Here is an 18,954-nt window from a genome sequence, read left to right on the forward strand (position 1 = left end):
GCGCAGCAATGAGCGCAAGCGCAAGATGATATTTTTTCCCTTTATCTTTAGTTGGGGTTGCGTTTGGTTGTGCTAAGTGAAAACGAAACAGCGAAGATAAAGTAACAATATCTTACCAATAAAATTTCGACTTCAAGCCTTCTAGATGGCGGTCAAGTTTGAGGAGAAGTTCAGTGAGGTAGTTTACTGGTTCAAAGTTCGTAGTTCACTAGAAACAAACCCTTGCGCTTGTCACTAGTGAAAACTAGGTTTCGCTTTCAGCCATAGCCCCACTATTTTCATTTAGATGTCATTTAATAATATTAAATGACATCTATAATGGCTATATTATATAGCCTCTATTGCTAGCCGATCACGGCTACTATTGTTTTAATAAACCACAGCCCTGTTGGTATTTATACGCGATTTATGGCCAACCAAGAGAGCATAAGATAAGAGAGGGACACTTTGGCATTACCCGCGCGCCATGTCGATTCCGAATCCGGCTATTTTTAGTAACCACCACCCCACCACTGCGCGTGAGCATTTTTACTCACCCTACCCCCGCGCTTTGGCATTTACATCTTGTTGTTTGCTTCTATTTTGTGACATGAAACCGAAAAAAAACCACCCTATTTGCACAAATACCATCGAAAATGTCATTCTAGCATCAAGGATACGGGCAGTTGCAGTTTATTAAGGGGATGTAGTACTTCGAGGATTGCAAGATTTCCAAAACGAGACTTCATTCAAAATCAAGAGCGGAAAAACTCCTGCTTCAATCACCGTTTTTGCTCTAACTGCTGCTTCTTCGTGGTTTCTCAACATTCATTATCTTCCTAATGATCAAACGAAATCTGTAAGTTAGACATTAGATATAATATCGATTTTTGTGAATATTCCGGTGCATTGAGAAGGAATCCAAGAAAAATAGATTTCATAAAAGTATCCTTATAACGAGGGAATGCATTTTTGTGATAATCAAAGCCAGCAAGTAGAAGTATCTGAGCTTTTGTAAAAGTGAGAAAATAAAGAGGGAGATATTACTGTATTTCTTTGATGTTGTTATTATTATATGTTATATTATTATATTGTTATTATACCACAGGTTCCCCAAGCTAATGTTGTATTTTACGTGTTTCATTCATAGTTACTGTAAATATATGGTGCATGACGATAAAAAAAAAAAAAAAATTAGGACGAAAAATATAATAAAATTCCTTCAAACTTTTCTTAATTTGTGGAGTTGTTATTTACATCCCTGTGAAGTTTCAATCCATTTGGGGCAATATTGAGCGATTGAAGTTCCCCCATGTGGTTTATCTGCTTGACTTATGGGAGTGGTCTATCTGCCTGGTTTATGTACGCTGTTTATCTCTGGCTTAAATCGCTCAATATTGCCCCAAATGGATGGAAACTTCACAGGGATTTAAATAACAACTCCACAAACTGGTTAGAAAAGTTTGAAGGTATTTTATTATAATTTTCGTCCCCATTTTTTTATTTTTTTTTGTAACGCAACATATATTTACAGTGAATGAGACACGTAAAATACAACATATTTGTTTGGGGGACCTGTGATTATACAAGCTGGATTTTAATCAAACGCAGTATCACAGCCATTTTATCGCTCGTCGGTTTTTTCTTTCTCATTTGACTTCGCCGCTCAGACAAACAAAACAGTCAAACTATTCAGGGATTAAGCTTTCTGTGAGTATTTTTGCCAATCTTGGTAACTTAAGTTAGACTTGTTTTCTTCTTCCGAGTCATTTTACATGATCTCTTTTCATTCCTATCGAGTTGGCAAAACAACAACACGCAACCCGCGGGGGAGTAGGACAAAATAAAATGAGCAAATCCTCACGCGCAGTGTTGGGGTGGTGGTTACTAAAAATAGCCGGATTCGAAATCGACATGGCGCGCGGGTAATACCAAAGTGTCCCTCTCTTATCTTATGCTCTCTTGGGCCAACTCAACACCAACACACACAAACTCGCCGCCACCAATCTGCGAGTTTGCACCTGCGTAGCAAGCGCAAAGGGCTGGAAAAGATGAGGGATAGATCCTGCGCGCCTGTAAAGAAGAATGGAGCAAATGTAGGGAAAGGGAGCGCTTTTAGTTTTATTCGTACTCATCTTGGTCATAGCCAACAAGCCCGGGCTACTTACCCTTATACACCGTAGCAAGAGTATTTTGGTTTACCTGTGTTGCTGTAAAACATGAAGAGAATGGGGCGAGGTATTATACAAGATGGCGGACAAACCTAACAAGAAAGTCCACCCATCTCAAAGCAGACAAAGCACGTTTGCCTTTCGTATCATCAACCCTGAACTCTTTATAAAGCCGGTAAGATAAAAAAGACATGTTCATTCTCGCACGAAAGCTTAACAGATGGTGTTGAACTGAGATCTACAGCTCTGTAATAGCCCTGTGGGTTCCGGTTACCAAAAGTTTCTGATGTTGTTTGTTGTTTATCCACTTTTTCAGAATAAAGTCGTGATGACTTTTGGACTGGTGTCCATCGTAGGCTGTATCCTTTACTTGGGCTACATGAACATGGTGTCTGGACTTGGAGAAAAACAAACTGTGTCTGTTAAAGTACAAAATACTCCACCGAGGAAAAGCAAATGGGACTAGTGCTTGACTAAAAACATCCCCAGGGTCTTCCCCTCATACCCCCCTTGGGGTTAGGGGAGGGTGGGACTCTGGGAACGAGGATGGACTAAAAATTGATGGTTCCAAGAGAGGCTCATCGGAAAATCTCCTGTCTGTCATAAAGAGTGAAGCCACTGTTGTATAATCTGCAGATAAATATGCATGATGGCCTGACATGTTATTTTAAGGCAGGCTTGTACCCAGGGGGGGATGGCACCCCACACAATGCGAAAAGTCCACTTTAGGTTTGCAAAAGACATGCTAATTGTAGACAAAACTATAAAGCATAAGCGAATTAGATAACTCTGATGTGTCATAAATGTAAAAGTCACCCTTTTTGTAGCTGAATCCGATAATAGACGTCACATGAAAATAATTCAATGTGTTAAATAAATCCAATTTTGTTCCTTTGTTGGTGGTAAGATTTTATCAGAATACTCACTCACTCCCCCCCCACCCCCCCGGAAAAATTTGCACTCCCCCAAGAAAAATCCTAGGTACCAGCCTGTAAATGCAGGCATTTTGTATTGTGTTAGTATTTTGAAACACCTGCCTTAGGCAATTGTATGCAGGCTACAGGATCTCTGGATTTCGAAGTGTAGAGTCAGAGTATTTAGCAAAACAATATAGGGATTCAGCTGAACTTTATTTCAAGGACATAGAAGTAATATTTGGTTTCTCCCTGCTGCATCTCACAAAGAAATAACTTCAAATCAATTGCTTGATAATCTAAACGGCCAGAGGAGTGAATATTGACTGTATTTCAAACAGATATTTGGCTTAAATGCAGCTATACTTGATTGTAGGGAATAAAGCATTAAGCTTTAAACTGTTTAGCCCAAAAATATCATAGGGTATTTTTTATTTCTTATTGCTATCCAAAGCCTAAACTAGTAAAAAAAAACATTGCTATTTCACCAGAAGAAGCTGGTAAATATAAGTCAAAATCTTTAGCTTGCACACAAACGAACTACCTTTGGACTATTTAGCAGTTGTTTAAAATTGTCTTTCTGATTAAATCATATCATGAATAAACCATTAAAACTGCTTTCCCGAAATGAATTTCAGCTTAAAGCCGAATTGTCAACAGTTTACTTCCGTTTGGTTATGTAACAATCTCTGATGATTTTTAGCAGAAAAAAGCGAAAAAATATTTCTAAAGTTTTGAAAGCAGTGTGTCTTTTGGTAGTTTCTTTGAGGATGTGATTGATTATTTGAGCGGATGGCCTGTTAAATATCTCGGGTTCTAATTCTTATGTCTGTTAACGGTTGAGGCTTCCATCGGACACCCAGAAGTAAACTGGTGACAATGCGGCTTAAACAATAATGCTTGCAATGCATTGTGTCATTAACTTTTTCAGTCAACTATATGTGTAAGAGAATTACATAAAGTGCCTGGACAAAATTGTCCTGCTATCATTTGATAAGGTACCTAGACATCAAAAAAACATTTCTAACAAAGTTCAAACATATAATTTTATTACCTTTAATGGTGGTTCATGGCACTTACATTCTTTTAACTAATTGTTTATCTCAAGCAATGGTCAAGAAACTCATTTAAATACTTAATGTACTCTTCAGGATGTTCTCTCATATGGTTGACATGGCCAGACTTCTCCCAACACTTTGCCGTCACTGACACGCCCAGTGCTCTCCTCACCAAGACATACTTGTCTATATCCTTGTACGGGGCAAGTCTATCAGACTTAGAGTACAGTACTAGTTGAGGAGAATGTAGTGGAGCTTGTTCTAGTTCTGACATAAACTTCTTGACTGTTGGATTCAGATAAACAACTAAAGGGGTAAAAATCCCTAAGCTATACCAAATAGCTGCTTTAGCAATTGGATTTTTCACATTATCAGTTACACTTGACTGGACTAATTTGACGCTCTCTATATTTGGGTTGATTGGGCAACTGTCAAAAATACTTCCTCTGATATTGATGGTATTAAAAAATTCTGAATCTGATTTTGTCAGTGCTTCCATAATGTGGAAATACATAGCACAGCCTCCATTACTAAAGGAATAGAGAAAAACAGGTTTTTCTGTTAGGTTATACTCGCTAAGGGTCTTCAGAATATAATGACTGATAAATTTTACTTTTGAACCACTTCGGAAAAACGTGTTGAATGGATTGGCAGTTACTCTGACAGTGCTAAAATGTCTTTTCTCGAACAGTTCACTGTATTTTCTTAGATGGTTGTCTTTTGAGCTGTTCCAACCCAAGATGATAACAACAGGTGTGTCGTGGTTTATCGCATGGCGCACAGTTACTCCATGCTTCTTCTGTACTGTGTTGTATGAACTCAAACTACGAATTGAATTATGGAAGTTTTTCCGTGGTGATATTAATGAAGTGCTTCTTGCGTGGTGGTGTAGGACTTTGATCCCTCCCTGTCCCAAAGAAAACGCGGCACGACAACAAGACAACGCCATCTTGAATGCTGAAATCACAGATAATAAAGTTGTAGAGCTTTATTTTATATCGCCAAAACAAAATAAGAGTTGGTAATGAAAAGTAATGACAGATAACAAACAAGTAACAAAACAAGTTTTTGCCATATTGGATCAGCGGGAGACCATAAGCTTATTCAACAGTTCAAAACGATTGAAGAACATTGTTTCGTGATGAAAGAATAAATAAAACTGATTCGAGCTGTTCTGTGGTTGAGATTGAGTGCAATAATTGATACCTCTGTCTTATAAAGAGATGACGGACCAATGATAAGGATACAAATCCTGCAACTACAAACTGTACAGCTGTAATATGTTCGATAACATAAGCCCAGTCTCTCCCGGTCAGATATCCACAGGCAAACTGTCACAAGCATTTTTCTGCGTTGTTGTGTGGTGATCAGATAACTGGATACGGAAAATCTAAATTGTATAGTATATTATCAGGGGCTCATAAGTACGGGCAAAATAGCCTAATCCAGGAAAACGCCGCGACACTTATATGTCGTCCGCGCGCTCGCTTTTTCTTCTCTCGCCTCCTCTCCCCCGTCCCCTGAGGCGCTACGCAGGCTAAAACTTTATGGGCCCCTGATATCACACACGGCTTGTAGGCTTATCTATGGCTTGGAAACTCGGGTACTTTTTCCTGACCAGTAAGAGCTGGTTCCGTTTTTGATAACGTCTTCACATATTAGAGAACTTGTGTATACCAGGGGCTACCCCTGTGTATACTTCCATATTTTATATAGCTATCGTTGTTTGTCAGATAAATGTTTTAGGATTGTCATTTTTGCCATATATTTCACAAAGAAAAACATTTGGACTCGCCCGTTGCTACTTACCCCCGCGGCAGGCCCCCCCATGCGAAATAAACTATGTGTCGGTATCGGCTGCCTGCCTGGTGCACGCAGAAGCAAATACAGGCCTATGTTGCCCTTTCTTCTTCTCGTGCCCCAAACTTAGATGAAGGTTACACTAGACAAACTTGCCCCATTGACTGCATGTGGTCTTGTTTATTTTGTTCTCGAAAAACAAAAAAACGCGGGAAAAAGTACCTATTTATAGCTTATAAGTAGTTCACTTGACCAATCAAAAATCGAGCTGGGATAAGGGAACATGCACAGACAAGTCTGAGTAAAAAAGACAGATTAACAATAAATAGGTTGAGAGAATTTGAGTTTCGGTTGGCAACCAGTTTCTAGAAAGCTAATGCATGTGGCTACAGAATATAAGTGATTCCAATAGTCCAACAGTAGTCCAAATACAATAAGCAATTCAGATGTAGAACAAGATAGCGTTCTGGTAAAACAGGAGGTTTTTTTAAAGACCAGTTTTATAAACATGTGCTTGTGAAGTAGATTCTCCCAAGTATTTAGATTCAGTCGCCGTATCGAACAGCATGTGCTAAGGTTCGAATGAGAGCGCTTTTGCGATGGGCTAGAAGGACGTTTGGTTGGAGAATGTAATGGAAGTGAAGGAGTGTGCCTTAGTAACACCAGCACGGCAAAATAGTGGATCGGTAAGTTCAAAATACTGGCTAAACTCATTGCGTAGCTCGAGTACAGATTCATAGTACACAAGATATAAGAATTCAGGTACTTACTCGTAAAAATCACTAGTGCGCGGAAAATTTCATTGATTCATGAAAAGTTGTTTCGTCTAGAGCTCGACGTTTTACTAAGGACTAACAGTTGAGAGATTGTTGGATATGGTCTTGTTATTAGAGGTATTTCTATTACCTTCTTTTATCAATTCAAAGATATTCATGTTATTCGGTTGTTAACGAAACACAACACTTCGTTGTTCTGGAAGCTAGAATATATTTAAAATGTCCGAATGTGCTTTAACCATTTATGATATTATTACCAAAACAGTGAAATAAAGAATTTAAGCCGTTTTCCTGGCAAATTTTATTTACGGCTTACTCCAAACTGAAATCGATCCTTTGTGAAGTTTGAGCTGTTTCGCTTCTTCTTTGGTCGAATTAAGCTTACTACAGCAGTAATACAGCTTACTAGTAAATTATAATAACGACTCTCCTTGGTTTTCGAATTATTTGATCTATTTTTCATCCGAATTATGACATCGGGGGTATACGAAAAATATTTTCATAACAATATTAAGACGACGTTATTATCATTTTATAACGTGTTTTGCTTTGTTCTGGCTCGGGTCGTCAGTCTCGACTGACTTGTCATAATTTGCAAGAGCAATCAAATTTTATCACGTTTTTTTTTTGACTTGATATACTTTCGAACTTATTTTCAGCGCATTTCAATTCTAGTGCCAGCCACGCGTTCAGATATTTTAGCACAAGCTCTAAACAATAGAGGGGCAAACTGGGGTCAGTTTCCCACGCTTAGTGATGGCTCGAGTTGAATTTCCTAAGACCCAATATCCATCAACGGAAACCTCGGATTACAGTAAAGCACTTTTTACGTTGTTTATGCACTACTAAATCCTAGCTTGTGAACAGGCTTCAACTAAAACCTTTCTTCACCCTTTATCTCAAGTTTACACTAAAGAATATTCAGATGGGGTACAATACCAAGAGATATTCCATGGAGCATTGGAGCAAAATAACAACTAGTGACTTTGAGTGGTCGAATAACAGAATTTGAACTCATTCATGCTTGTGGTTTTATCACATTACTGTGGCCATTCATTTAGAACAATGAAACACCGTTTTTATTGGACAAACCTGGGCATGCCTAGGACCAATACCCCATAGATATGGGAATATATCCGAGTTTGGGGCTCCTCCTGTGGGGGTGATGACTGCTTGCTAAGGTTTGAAGTACCCGAAACTTATGGCATTGTATTTCATGAATGAAAGCATTTACTCTGCATCACCATGATACCCCTGTAATGAGCCCAGATGAGAGCTTAGATAGGGCTAGAATTTGATAAATTATGTACAAGAATAGGCCTGTTTTGGGTAAGCCTAGGCCTAAATTAATTTATCTGCATAGCTGAAAACACACCCATTGATAGTATTTGATGCTCCCAATATCTGAAATATCTACACACCATGTTGTCATTTCTACAAATTTTTTAACTATAGATGGACATGGCCATGACTGGCCATTATTGTAAAAGCACGTTCTAAGCTATGGGCTGTACTAAGATGTTTTAATTTTATTTACATTTTTCTACTGAGGTTTTGGCTCAAATCTCTGAAATAAAAAGGCAAATAATATATTTTTCCCACGCTTTATTTTATTTTTGGAAAGGAATATAAAAACATGACTTTTGAGTAGTTCATTGTGTCACTGTAGTTTATTTTATCTCTTCTGGTTTGTTTGCCTTTTGATTTTCCCACAGATCTCACACATTTGAGAGAACTTGCAAGGACAGGTTCTACAAACACTGTGGGACAACTGAGCAATTTACATTGTTGTGATCTACCAGAAATATTAGTAATATAGGGCATCACTAGTGCATACAGGGATTCTTTTTTGTCCATAGAGGCTTGATATGAACAGCAGCTCTATCCCCTGTTGAAAAGTTTACTATCAGAAGATTTTTCTGTTGTATTGTTTGCTATCAGAAAATGTTTCCATAAGCAAATGTTTTGCATTTTTTTTTTGTCCTGTACAAAGTCTTGAATTGACATTAAACTGCATATAATTGCATGGGTCATTACTTGTCTAAAGCTTTATTTGAGCTAAATATGCTTGTCATGTCATCTGCAAAAAATCATAATAATAATAAAATCCAAAGCTACACACTTTAAAGGTTTGCTTTTGGTGCCAATGCAATTGAATTGCAATACTACTGAAGTACTACTACACTCTTTTTTATAAGAACGTCTAATTTATAACGTCTTTTTTATAAGAACGTCTAAAGGCTGAATATGTTCTTAACAATGTTCTTAAATCTTAAATTTCAGTGTATATAAGAATATAATACCCAATGAATTATTAGGAAGAGAATTACACTAATGTTGAATAGCAATAGTTGTTACTATGAACACCATTTGATTCAGCACTGTAGAACGCATCGGGACTAGAAAAAAAATTTTTTTTCTGCTATCTGAGCCTCAGCATGTTCTTAGCATGTTCCTAAAATTTGGTGAAATCTAAGGCTGAATGTTCTTATAAAAAAGGTTCTTATAAAAAAAGAGTGTTGTACAGGACCCGAAATGATCCCAGGACCCGAAACGATCCCAGGACCCGTAATGATCCCCAAAAGTACCCCAACTGATCCCGGGACCCGAAATGATACCGAGGAGTCCCCGAAATCAACCCCACGGAATTGCGGTAATGGACAAAGGGAAAGCAGAAGAAAGCACTTCCAATTCTTAAAGCATAATTAAGGGTTGACAGCGAATCTATTTCTAAATAACATGACTTTAAAAACTTAAATTCCAATACAATACTTCTATTTATTACATTGCCCCGGCGGTAAACCCATAAACAGAGTCCAAAACAAATACGCAACTTTTAATTGCTACTGAAGGGAGTACAACATAAACATAGCACAGCCAAAGCACAGCCTTGCTCAGAACAACCAAACTTTTGACCTTCGAAACATTTGCAGTCCCAACACATGACTCTGACACTATAAATCTCGTTTCCGGTAAACATCACCCCAAAAATCTATATTCATTTGACAACCAAACGTGTTTTTCACCACGAAATCCATGTTCACACGAGCGAATATTTACCGACAGCCGGTTTGGCCGAGAAGATGGAACGACAAAAGCACACAGGGGCCACTGAGTAATGCACTCAAACAACCCTTTTACTACCGTTGCAAAATATTAAGAGATGTGGCTTTTGTTGAAAGCAATATGTGAGTTTTGAATTTCCTTATGTAGAAGTCATAGAAGTGCGTACGTGCGTACACCACTGCATGATTTCTTTCTATCTCTCTTTATGATAGGTCTTTCATTCACCGAACACAAACAAACATTTTCCTACAGGAAAGCAGAGGCATGTCTAATCTGTGGAGACATTCGTTTATGGCTTGTTATGTATAAATTATTTATTCACGCCTGGTTCTTCAAATTACCATCACGGGAATTTTTATTTGACCCCAATTGCTGACTCAACCAAGCTATCGAAAGCTGTATTTCCCGCGCAGTCGTATATAAAAATCTTAATACTATGGTTTTAGTTAATTCAAGTTTCTGGATAGTAACAAAAATGACGCTAAGATGTTTCATATGTTTTTAAAACTGAAAGCCAATCCACATTCCTTTTGTTTGTCCATTACTGCAATTCCTTGGGGTTCATTTCGGGGACTCTTGGGGATCGTTTCGGGTCCCGGGATCAGTTGGGGTACTTCTTGGGATCATTTCGGGTCCTGGGATCGTTTCGGGTCCTGGGATCATTTCGGGTCCTGTACAGTGTACTATCCAAGTGTTGTCAATGAATGCTTAGGTAACTCTGCATGGTTGCCCATATATTAAAGTTATTCTGGCAGGGTTTTGTTTTCTAACCTATGGTCCAGTGAATTTGAGCTACCAATCCATGGTGCCTGTATAATATTTATTATTTTTAATCATATTTATTATTTTTCAGAAATTCCCATTTTTAATTTGTGAATTCTTGCAAAGCATTTACAAGTTATTGGAGGGACTTCTGTGTCACTCGATCGTCGGGTGGATCATCCATAAACTTTTTGTGGTCTTTTTGTGCTTCAGCAACACACAATCCCTAGATCATATATACACTTCAGTTGTTCAGCTTCCGGTCAAAGCCTAGTACTATTAAAGGGTTTTGTCATTGACCTTCTTCAGAAAAGTCTTCCATGTGGGTTGAATGTGTGCATGCGCCTTTGTTGTCTTCTACTGTTCAGTCCAAGGGCCTATCCGCACTAGGCAAAAGTTTGTTTGTTTTGACAAAAAATCTGTCAGTGCTAGCAGAAAACATGTGCAAATGCGTTTGTTCGACTCCTAGCGGAACAATCTTCAAAGGCGCAGCTGGCCTGCTCTGGAGGTGGCTAGAACTAGGCTAAACATCAAATCAGACAGGCTTTTCAATTAACACCCAGCTTGACTTGAGCAGAAGTTCTTGATATTCATAGAATGAATTTACTACCAGTAATGCGATGAGTTGTGCAAAAATATTCCAAGGAAGCATTGTGATCAAACATAAACAAACTCTGCAACTCTGCTTTTTCGCGTGAGAAATCCTAGTCTAATTTTGAATGATGCTTGGGTCGTGTTTGGCTTTTTGTTTGACCTCTAGTGCGAATGTGATTTACAAGCAAATCGATCGGCCAGAACAAAATTTGGCTGGCTGTTTGTACCAGCCAGTCAAACTTTGTCCTCATAGTGCGATTAGGCCCCAAGTCAAGCTGTTAGTTTGCAAACAAAACAAGTAAAATACTAGCAAAGCTTTTTACTTTTTTTTTTTAGTACTTGCCGATTGGCGTCTCTGAGTTTTCGCATTGTTTGTTTGAATTTGTGCTGAAAAAGCAACTAGCCAAAACTGCTACTTTTAAGTCTGAGAAACACAAAAGGGAAAAGCCTCTGTTAGCAGGGTCTCTGTTTGCAGGGTAATTAAAAAAAAAAGCCTCTGTTAGAAGGACAAAACAGAAGAGGATAGATTTTCTAGGTTTTCACAATTCTTCCCAATCAGCTAAACTAAATATCAAACAAAACTCGTACAAACACATGGCCCTTGCTTATTCATCAAATTTTTTGCGACTTTCTAGAATGTTAACATGCATAAAAGACATTATATGACAGAAGCGTGAATTATTGCAGGTATTTTTTTTTTTGTTTCTAGAAAGAATATGCTGAAATTTGACATGCTAGCAAAAACTTTTCAAATGGTATGATGCCAATAGTTTTAAAACTAATTTTAGTTACAAACCGACTTAACAATGCCACGGTAGCCTAGCAGTGGGGCACTTGGCTCTGACCGCAACTTGGCTCCGACCTGGATTGGATTCCCACTGATAGCGTTATTTTTTTCTGTTTTTTTTTTTTTAATTATTTTTTAATTTTTAAAATAATAATAATTAATTATACTGTTCTTAGTGTATCATGACATCAAAAAGAAAAAAAAAGGTATAAGGACATTTTTATGTACTCTCAGCATCTTGGATGTGTTCATGCTTTGTTCAATATCCTGCATATATTTTATGCACACAAGAAAAAATATATTTGCATTCACAAGTTTGCTCACAGAGCCTTTGATTTAACTGTAGATATGTTTAGGTGAATACAATTTTTTAAGGAACTGTTGTATCTTTTGTTATATATTTGTACCTAAGATGCCTTGATCTCTTAATGTCAGTGGTTGCATAATGTGTTTCTTTATCATTTTATTCTAATGCATCACTTATCTCAAGCCTGACCTTTGTCCCTGTGCTCTCTATGTAAACTCACTTTTCAGAAAGATTGGATCTTTCTCATTCTCTGTGTAAACAAACTGTCCCTCTGGCTTGGTGTATGTGATGGTGATAAGAACAGTTATGAATTCCTTGAGGCTTTATTATTTTTGCTACAGTTAAAATAGTGCAGAAAGGCCAGAGTCAATGTCAACCTCTCTTTAGGTCTAAAATTCTGTTAATTGAGTGAGGTATACTCTTATATTTACTGTTAAATCAGTTCAAACATTAGAATTTGTCCTGACTTTTCTGAACAAGTTTTTTTTTCCCATTTTTTTGTGGAAAAGCTGTCCAGAGTTTATGCATTCTCACATTAACCACATATGGTAGATTTGAGCTGATTATTTAACAATGATACGCCACCACTCTGATACTCTGATTATTACAACTGTGCTGGATCTCATTTGAGCTCTTGATATAATGGAGTGGAGTCCCAGGTCAGCATATGAAGCCTTTCAGTTCTGCAGAGTCAGGTTCAATTCTTGGTAGACACATGGACAGTGACTTTCTGTTTGACTTGTGGGGAGTGTTTTCGCTTACTAGAAGCTTGTATTCCTTGCTACCAACATGGGCGTTCTTAAAACATATTAGCATTTTTTTAAATGCTTTGTATTTAAAAATACAAAGCAATTGAAAATATTGTAATACTACTGTATAGGGGCTATAAGAATGCTTTTATTTTTTTGATAGGGTTTTAGTGTAGTTCTATAGGGGTGTTGTGCTTTTGGTGCCTTTGCATCTTGGCAATCACTTTGTGGACTAGTTAATGTTGACATTGGCAGATTAGCTAAATTTGGGTTTTTGATGTTGTATATTATATTGATAGGTAGTAAGGCAACTGGCAAGGGCACTCAACGACAATGATACAGACCCATCAGACGGAGAGCAAGGTAAGAAAGCCACTTAGCTTTCAAAGAATCTAATATATCAAACCTTTTCCTCTATTCCTATGACCAAATGTCCCCAGCTGTATTTATTTTATTGTATTAATGTTATATTATTTATTTATTAGCCAGTATTGTAATTGCGTAAAGCACCTTGACTAAGAGGCCTCACTGCCTAAACATGTATCCCCACACATTTATAACAAGGGACTATTATGTATGACCATGCGCACAGATGCCGACTGACATCCGACGATTGCAGGCTCTCCTTTGGGTAAACCACTCACCCATAGCATGAGATTTAGATGTCTGGTTGTTCAAGTGTTTTTCTCTTGCTAGTAATCCTATGTACGTCTTCAGAATGAGTGTGAAATGAGTGTATTTTCTCTTTCTTTCCTTCTTTCTTTTTTAGAGCAAATTACCGACAGCTCTGTTTTATTTATAGAATTTATGTGTTCGCATGACTTGGGAGGCACTATTTCCGGCCCTGCGTCCTTGAGGAACTAATTGAGCTTGAAGATTTGGAACAAACAAATTAATTACCATATCTTTCACTTTGTACTGTATTTATGCCCAAAACTGACACAAAACAAGTAAAGTTAAAGTTGTTCTCCAATTTTGCCAGTATAGATGTTCACAAATTATTAATAGTTTTGCACAAAACAGTGGCATCACTTGTGTGGTTTTATTACTGGATTTTCCATAATAATGAAATATTCAATATACATGAGTGATAACTAAGTGTGTATTGAGGCGACAGTATCTCCAAAAATATTTGTCCAATTTCTGGGAAATGAAAGGTTCCTTCAGAGAAGGGTATGATAATTGTATGTGATTCACAATAACTTGTGCTTTATATGATAACCGTGAACAGTTCTACCCACAATCATACCCAAGAAATTTATACCACACACTAAAAATATTCAAGATCCGATTTTCCTATAAATGGCACCCATAAAATCCTGATAAATAGCGGATGATAAAAGTGATCACAATTTGGGAAAAGTGGTTTTATTTCCCAGATCCAGAGAAAATCACTGTCAACTTATGCTTAAACAATGAATAAAAAAAATTAAGCTGTAGTTGTAAATAAGTTGACAGTTGACATACAAACATTCTATTTGCCTTCTGTGGGAATTTGCTGGTCAAAGAACATATCTCTACAGTCAAGAAACAGTGCAAGTTTTTGTCATAACATTCCACATCCTCCATTTTGATCGTCATAGCGAGCAGTGAAATGAGCATGTGCAACAGAATAGTCCTTGTTCACATTTATAAATTTTGTTAAGCTAACACCACTTCTTCTTACAAGGTTAATTTTTGAAGCTCAAATCTTGAAACCTTTTCTTCCTTCCCCCTTTCCAACAAATTATCAAATTTTCTTTAGTTTACTTCCTGTAACTTCTTCTTATCATGTTGAAACGGCCTGCATTTTTCCTGTTATCATTTCTTTTGTGTATTTGCAGGCATAAATCAAAATAAAGTAAATTCTTGTTGTTTTAGTGTTGGTTTCACCAGGCTCAAGTAGAAAGCTAAACAGGAAAAGAAAACGTGCAAATCTTACAGGCAAGTATCTCTGTCAAAATCCTTCCAAAATCAGTTTTATGTAAAATCTTTGTGAATACCTTATTTAAATTTTTTCATTTAAGAAATTTTGTATAGAGCTGACCTTGAAAAGGTTGTCCGCCTATTAGGACATTTATAATGTTAGGAATGTTGCTTGTCTGTTTTCTCAGGTGCTTAGTGAATTGGAATGATTTTCGTTTTTCTCAGATAAACAGTGAATAGTGAGCCACATGACATTTCAAGCATGTGAGATAGGGTGGCAAACATTATCCAGATCAGTTGTGTTATTTTATTGCATTGCCAGTGCAAATGGAAAATGAAAAATGTCAATTCTAAAAAAATAGTTGTATAACCATTAGCTGTAGGTCCCAGCTTGTCCTGTTTTTACAAGCTCCGCTGTAACTATCAACTTCTGGTTTCGCCATGAGTACCTTTGCCTGATCTCCTACAATATGATTTTCAAGCAAGGCAAAGCTTTTGAAGTATTAAGAAGCCCTTGCCAGACACACCTTATTGTCCTTAGCCGATATTACAAAGCAAATTAATAACCAACAAAAGTAACCACTTTTGCTTTATTTACAAAATTTGATTGAAAATATCAAACCAGCCAGCTGATGGATATGAATTCTTATTCACACTTGGTTCTTTGCTAAGATGACAAAATTGTGAATGACAGATACTATAAGCTGTATGTAAATCCTGAAACTTGAATGACTCATAACTTTTTCCCCTTGCAGATGTGAGCTGTAGTAGCCTAAGTAGTGGAACATGTAGTCCTCAGAATATCCCTTGGTGCCTGGGCTTCATAGGCCGAACAGGATTTGAAAGTAATGAAGAGAAATCTGACTGCTCCAATCACAGCAAGCCATTTTGTGGTGTCAAAGGGTATGATACTGCAACAACTGCAGTCATAACAGACTCAGAGGATGATTTCTTCTTCCCAAATGGTAAGAATGTATTACATTGATCATTGATTCTCAGTTCTTCCCTACAAATGATGGTGATGAAGTTGATGATAATTGTAGTGCTATAGGCAGATCAAATTGTGCTATATGCAGATCAACTAGCAAGCAGTAGAAAAGGGTGTAAGACACTGAAAAAAGGTCCAAGTCTCTAATGATTTTTAATATTTTTTTAAATGGTGTTTATTGGTGCTTTTTTTTAATCATTTTCTCAGAAGCCGAAGAGTTTCATAGATTTGAAGTTGAGTATGAGCCACCAGAAAGTAACAGTGAAGATGAAAAAGATGACGACGACGATGATGAGGATGGTAAGCATGACGTCCCCGGAAAGAAGAGAAAATGACTATAAAAACAATGGCAGCATTGCAAATAAGACATAGACAGCTTAGATAGAAAGGCTCATTGCATGATCTGTGCAAGCCAAATCAGTTATTTAGATCTCTTTCATAACAAAACACCAATCAATAGGAAAATGATTTCATAGTTTCAGCATTCTCAATTGAAGTTCGCATAGAATAAATTTAGTCTCCACCAACATACTGTAGTTATTAATTAATAGATTTCTTGTGTTGCAGATCCCCAATTATTATCTTGTAGTTTTTGATATAGTTCTTCCTTCACAGGTCTTCAATAATCATATTGTAGTTATTGATATAATATTTTCATTGCAGATCCCTAATAATAATATTTTAGTTATTGAATAATTCTCCATTTTCAGAGCTCCCATTAGTTGTCCTATAGTTATTGACACAGTTTTTCTATTTAGGAGAGGCCCCAATAATCATCTTGGCATTATTGACACATTTTCTTTCTTACAGTAGCAGAGCCTCCAATAATTCCCATTTTCAGAGCCCACAATAGTTATTGTAGTTATTGACACAGTCTTTACTGAGCAGAGCCCCCAATAATCTCCCTTTTCAGAACACACAATACAGTAGTTCCCTTTTAGTTATTGATACATTTCTTTCTTAGCTGGACTCCCAATAGTTATGTTATAGTTATTGACACAGCTCTTTGTTGGCAGAGCTCCCAATAATCATCTTGTAGTTATTGACACAGTTCTTTCTTGGCAGGGCCCCCAATAATCATCTTGTAGATATTGACACAGTTCTTTCTTGACAGAGCCCCAAATAATCATCTCGTCTGATGATGAAGACCCTGGTGCCGATGGTGGTGATGAATATGATGAAGATGACATTGACACCGAGAGTGAGGTGGAGGATTCCTGGGAGTGTGACAAGTGTAAGACGATGAACCATCCAATGACAAGGCGCTGTGTTGTTTGCTGGGAAAACAGAGAAGATGAAGTTTGCTCAACACTTGTAAGGTATGTTTAATTACCTGATTGATAGGATAGAATAATATTTTGAGTAATTTGTTTTGATGGTAGAACTACAATAACACATTGAAACTGATAATTTTAACTCTCCACAGGACAACCTCCGTGCCAGCTTATCGCCTTCCAGAAGCTTTTACATTTCCTGCTCCAGCCACTCCTACCTTGCATCGCAGCACAACCATTGGACAGCCAGTACATATTTACAATTCATCTACCGCTAACAAAGACAGCGTCACAACCCCCTCTGCATCTAGGTCACTTTTATTGACAGGCAGTCAAGCAGGCGAAGCGTCATCACGCTCGTCAAGCAGTTGCTCAAACACTCAACACTCCTGTGATAGCGGTATATGTATCTCGTCATGTGAAACAGACAATGAATCTACATTGCAAAATCCTACCCGTAATAAATCTGCATTGCAAAATCTACAAGATAATAAATCTGCATTGCAAAATCTAACAGACAATGAACCTGCTTTGCAAAATCCACTAGGCAATGAGTCTGCTCTACAAAACTTACTAGGCACTGAGTCTGCTCTACAAAACCCACTAGGCAGTGAGCCACCGATGGAAAATCCATCAGCCAACCAGTCTGCTTTACAAAATTCAACAGGAAATATGCCGGATAAGCCCAAACTTCAGAAACCACTTCCTGCAGTGGCAACATGTGCCCCAGAAACTGTTAAAAATAGTGAAGAAATGTGTGTTATTTGTCAATCAAGACCTCGGGATGCGAGTATCATTCATGGACGGTCTGGTCACCAAGTTTGCTGTATGCACTGTGCAGAAAAACTCAAGGCATACAAGAAAAAGTGCCCAGTATGCCGCAGGAAGATACACTTTGTGGTAAAGAATTTTCTGTAGATCCTCTCTAGTTTTATAGTTTTTTTTTTATTGCTAATCTTTTTATTAAAAGAAAACAGTACAAATGTTTACATTAAATCCTTGGTTGCAGTATTGCTCGTGACAAAGGAATTAAATTCAGGAAAATTAATATAAAAAATAATATATTAAGATGTTTTTTTGTTTAGGTACCTTTTTATAGAATTATATTTTTGGGAGTTTTGTACACTTCTTCATTTCAAGATATCTTCCCAAATAGTGAGCTAAAGCTGTCTGTGTATGTGTGTGTATGAATGTCTGTCTGTGTGACTGCCTGTTTGTTGTTATGTCTACTTGTTTGTTTCTATGTAAATAGCTCTCTAATAACAACAGTATGGTTATAATGACAAATATTAGACCTTTATAAGGTTTCAAGTAAACCCTGCATTTAATATGAGGGTGTGTGTATGCGCTAGAGGGGTGCATATACATTAAACATTGCATGTAACAGCTTTTTTATGCAGTGATATGAGAAAGATTAGGGGTGACAGATCATATCTAAAGCCCCTCAAGAGCCAGTGCTAGCCACACCTTAGTTATTGTTTTCAAATAAAATTGGAAGAAAAAGCAGAGGAATAATAAACGCCAAAACAACCACCTAGATATAAACTCGTAATCTCTTTCAAATTCAATTGAAAACATTGCCAAAAATTCCCAAAATCAGCCAACTTTATATTTTGCTAGGGTGCCAAAATGGTGGCTGACCAAGGCTCTGTAAAGCTCCCTTCAGGATTAGTAGTAGTAGAGCATGCAGCTTTTTGCTATATTGCTCTTAAATCGTATTTCCAGATTTTATTTTAATAAGCATTATTAGTAAAAATCACCTGGTGGTCCACTAGAAATAGCGTTCGCTGATTAGCGAAGCTATTTAATGTCTCAGAATTTGTT

At 37.3% G+C, this 18,954-nt stretch overlaps 2 protein-coding genes and 1 long non-coding RNA gene across 5 annotated transcripts; 2 read left to right on the forward strand and 1 right to left on the reverse strand.

The window, feature by feature from the left end:
- Positions 1 to 1,991: 1,991 nt before the first annotated feature.
- LOC116615475 lies at positions 1,992 to 3,682 on the forward strand. Its single transcript, XR_004294953.2, has 2 exons — positions 1,992 to 2,325; positions 2,467 to 3,682. It is a non-coding gene; the product is annotated as an uncharacterized LOC116615475 (long non-coding RNA).
- Positions 3,683 to 4,088: 406 nt separating this feature from the next.
- LOC5508372 (transmembrane protein 53) lies at positions 4,089 to 6,806 on the reverse strand. 3 transcript variants are annotated; one of them, XM_048728920.1, is made up of 2 exons: positions 6,693 to 6,806; positions 4,089 to 5,079 (listed from the first exon to the last, which is right to left on the reverse strand). In XM_048728920.1, exon 2 carries the CDS (start codon positions 5,069 to 5,071, stop codon positions 4,163 to 4,165), a length of 909 nt encoding a protein of 302 aa, XP_048584877.1. In that variant the 5' UTR covers positions 5,072 to 5,079; positions 6,693 to 6,806; the 3' UTR covers positions 4,089 to 4,162. The 3 variants fall into 3 exon arrangements, with proteins under 3 accessions (XP_048584877.1, XP_032233005.2, XP_001628968.3); XM_032377114.2 differs by lacking the exon at positions 6,693 to 6,806 and adding an exon at positions 5,932 to 6,100; XM_001628918.3 differs by lacking the exon at positions 6,693 to 6,806 and adding an exon at positions 5,329 to 5,407.
- LOC5508364 (protein Mdm4) lies at positions 6,449 to 18,616 on the forward strand. The gene is made up of 7 exons (XM_032377113.2): positions 6,449 to 6,608; positions 13,263 to 13,326; positions 14,824 to 14,886; positions 15,624 to 15,833; positions 16,064 to 16,156; positions 16,971 to 17,175; positions 17,283 to 18,616. The coding sequence occupies exons 1-7, from the start codon at positions 6,555 to 6,557 to the stop codon at positions 18,046 to 18,048; spliced, it is 1,455 nt and encodes a 484-aa protein (XP_032233004.2). The 5' UTR covers positions 6,449 to 6,554; the 3' UTR covers positions 18,049 to 18,616.
- The last annotated feature ends 338 nt before the right edge of the window (positions 18,617 to 18,954 follow it).

Source organism: Nematostella vectensis, chromosome 6 (genome assembly GCF_932526225.1).
Source record: "Nematostella vectensis chromosome 6, jaNemVect1.1, whole genome shotgun sequence".
Lineage (NCBI taxonomy): Eukaryota > Metazoa > Cnidaria > Anthozoa > Actiniaria > Edwardsiidae > Nematostella > Nematostella vectensis.

Bases quoted from the DNA above. Each gene is read 5' to 3' on its own strand.
- LOC5508372 (XM_048728920.1), bottom strand. From the start codon at position 5,071: ATGGCGTTGTCTTGTTGTCGTGCCGCGTTTTCTTTGGGACAGGGAGGG.
- LOC5508364 (XM_032377113.2), top strand. From the start codon at position 6,555: ATGGAAGTGAAGGAGTGTGCCTTAGTAACACCAGCACGGCAAAATAGT. The intron at 13,327-14,823 runs GTAAGAAAGCCA...TTGTTGTTTTAG, and splicing joins CCCATCAGACGGAGAGCAAG to TGTTGGTTTCACCAGGCTCA. The intron at 17,176-17,282 runs GTATGTTTAATT...AACTCTCCACAG, and splicing joins GTTTGCTCAACACTTGTAAG to GACAACCTCCGTGCCAGCTT.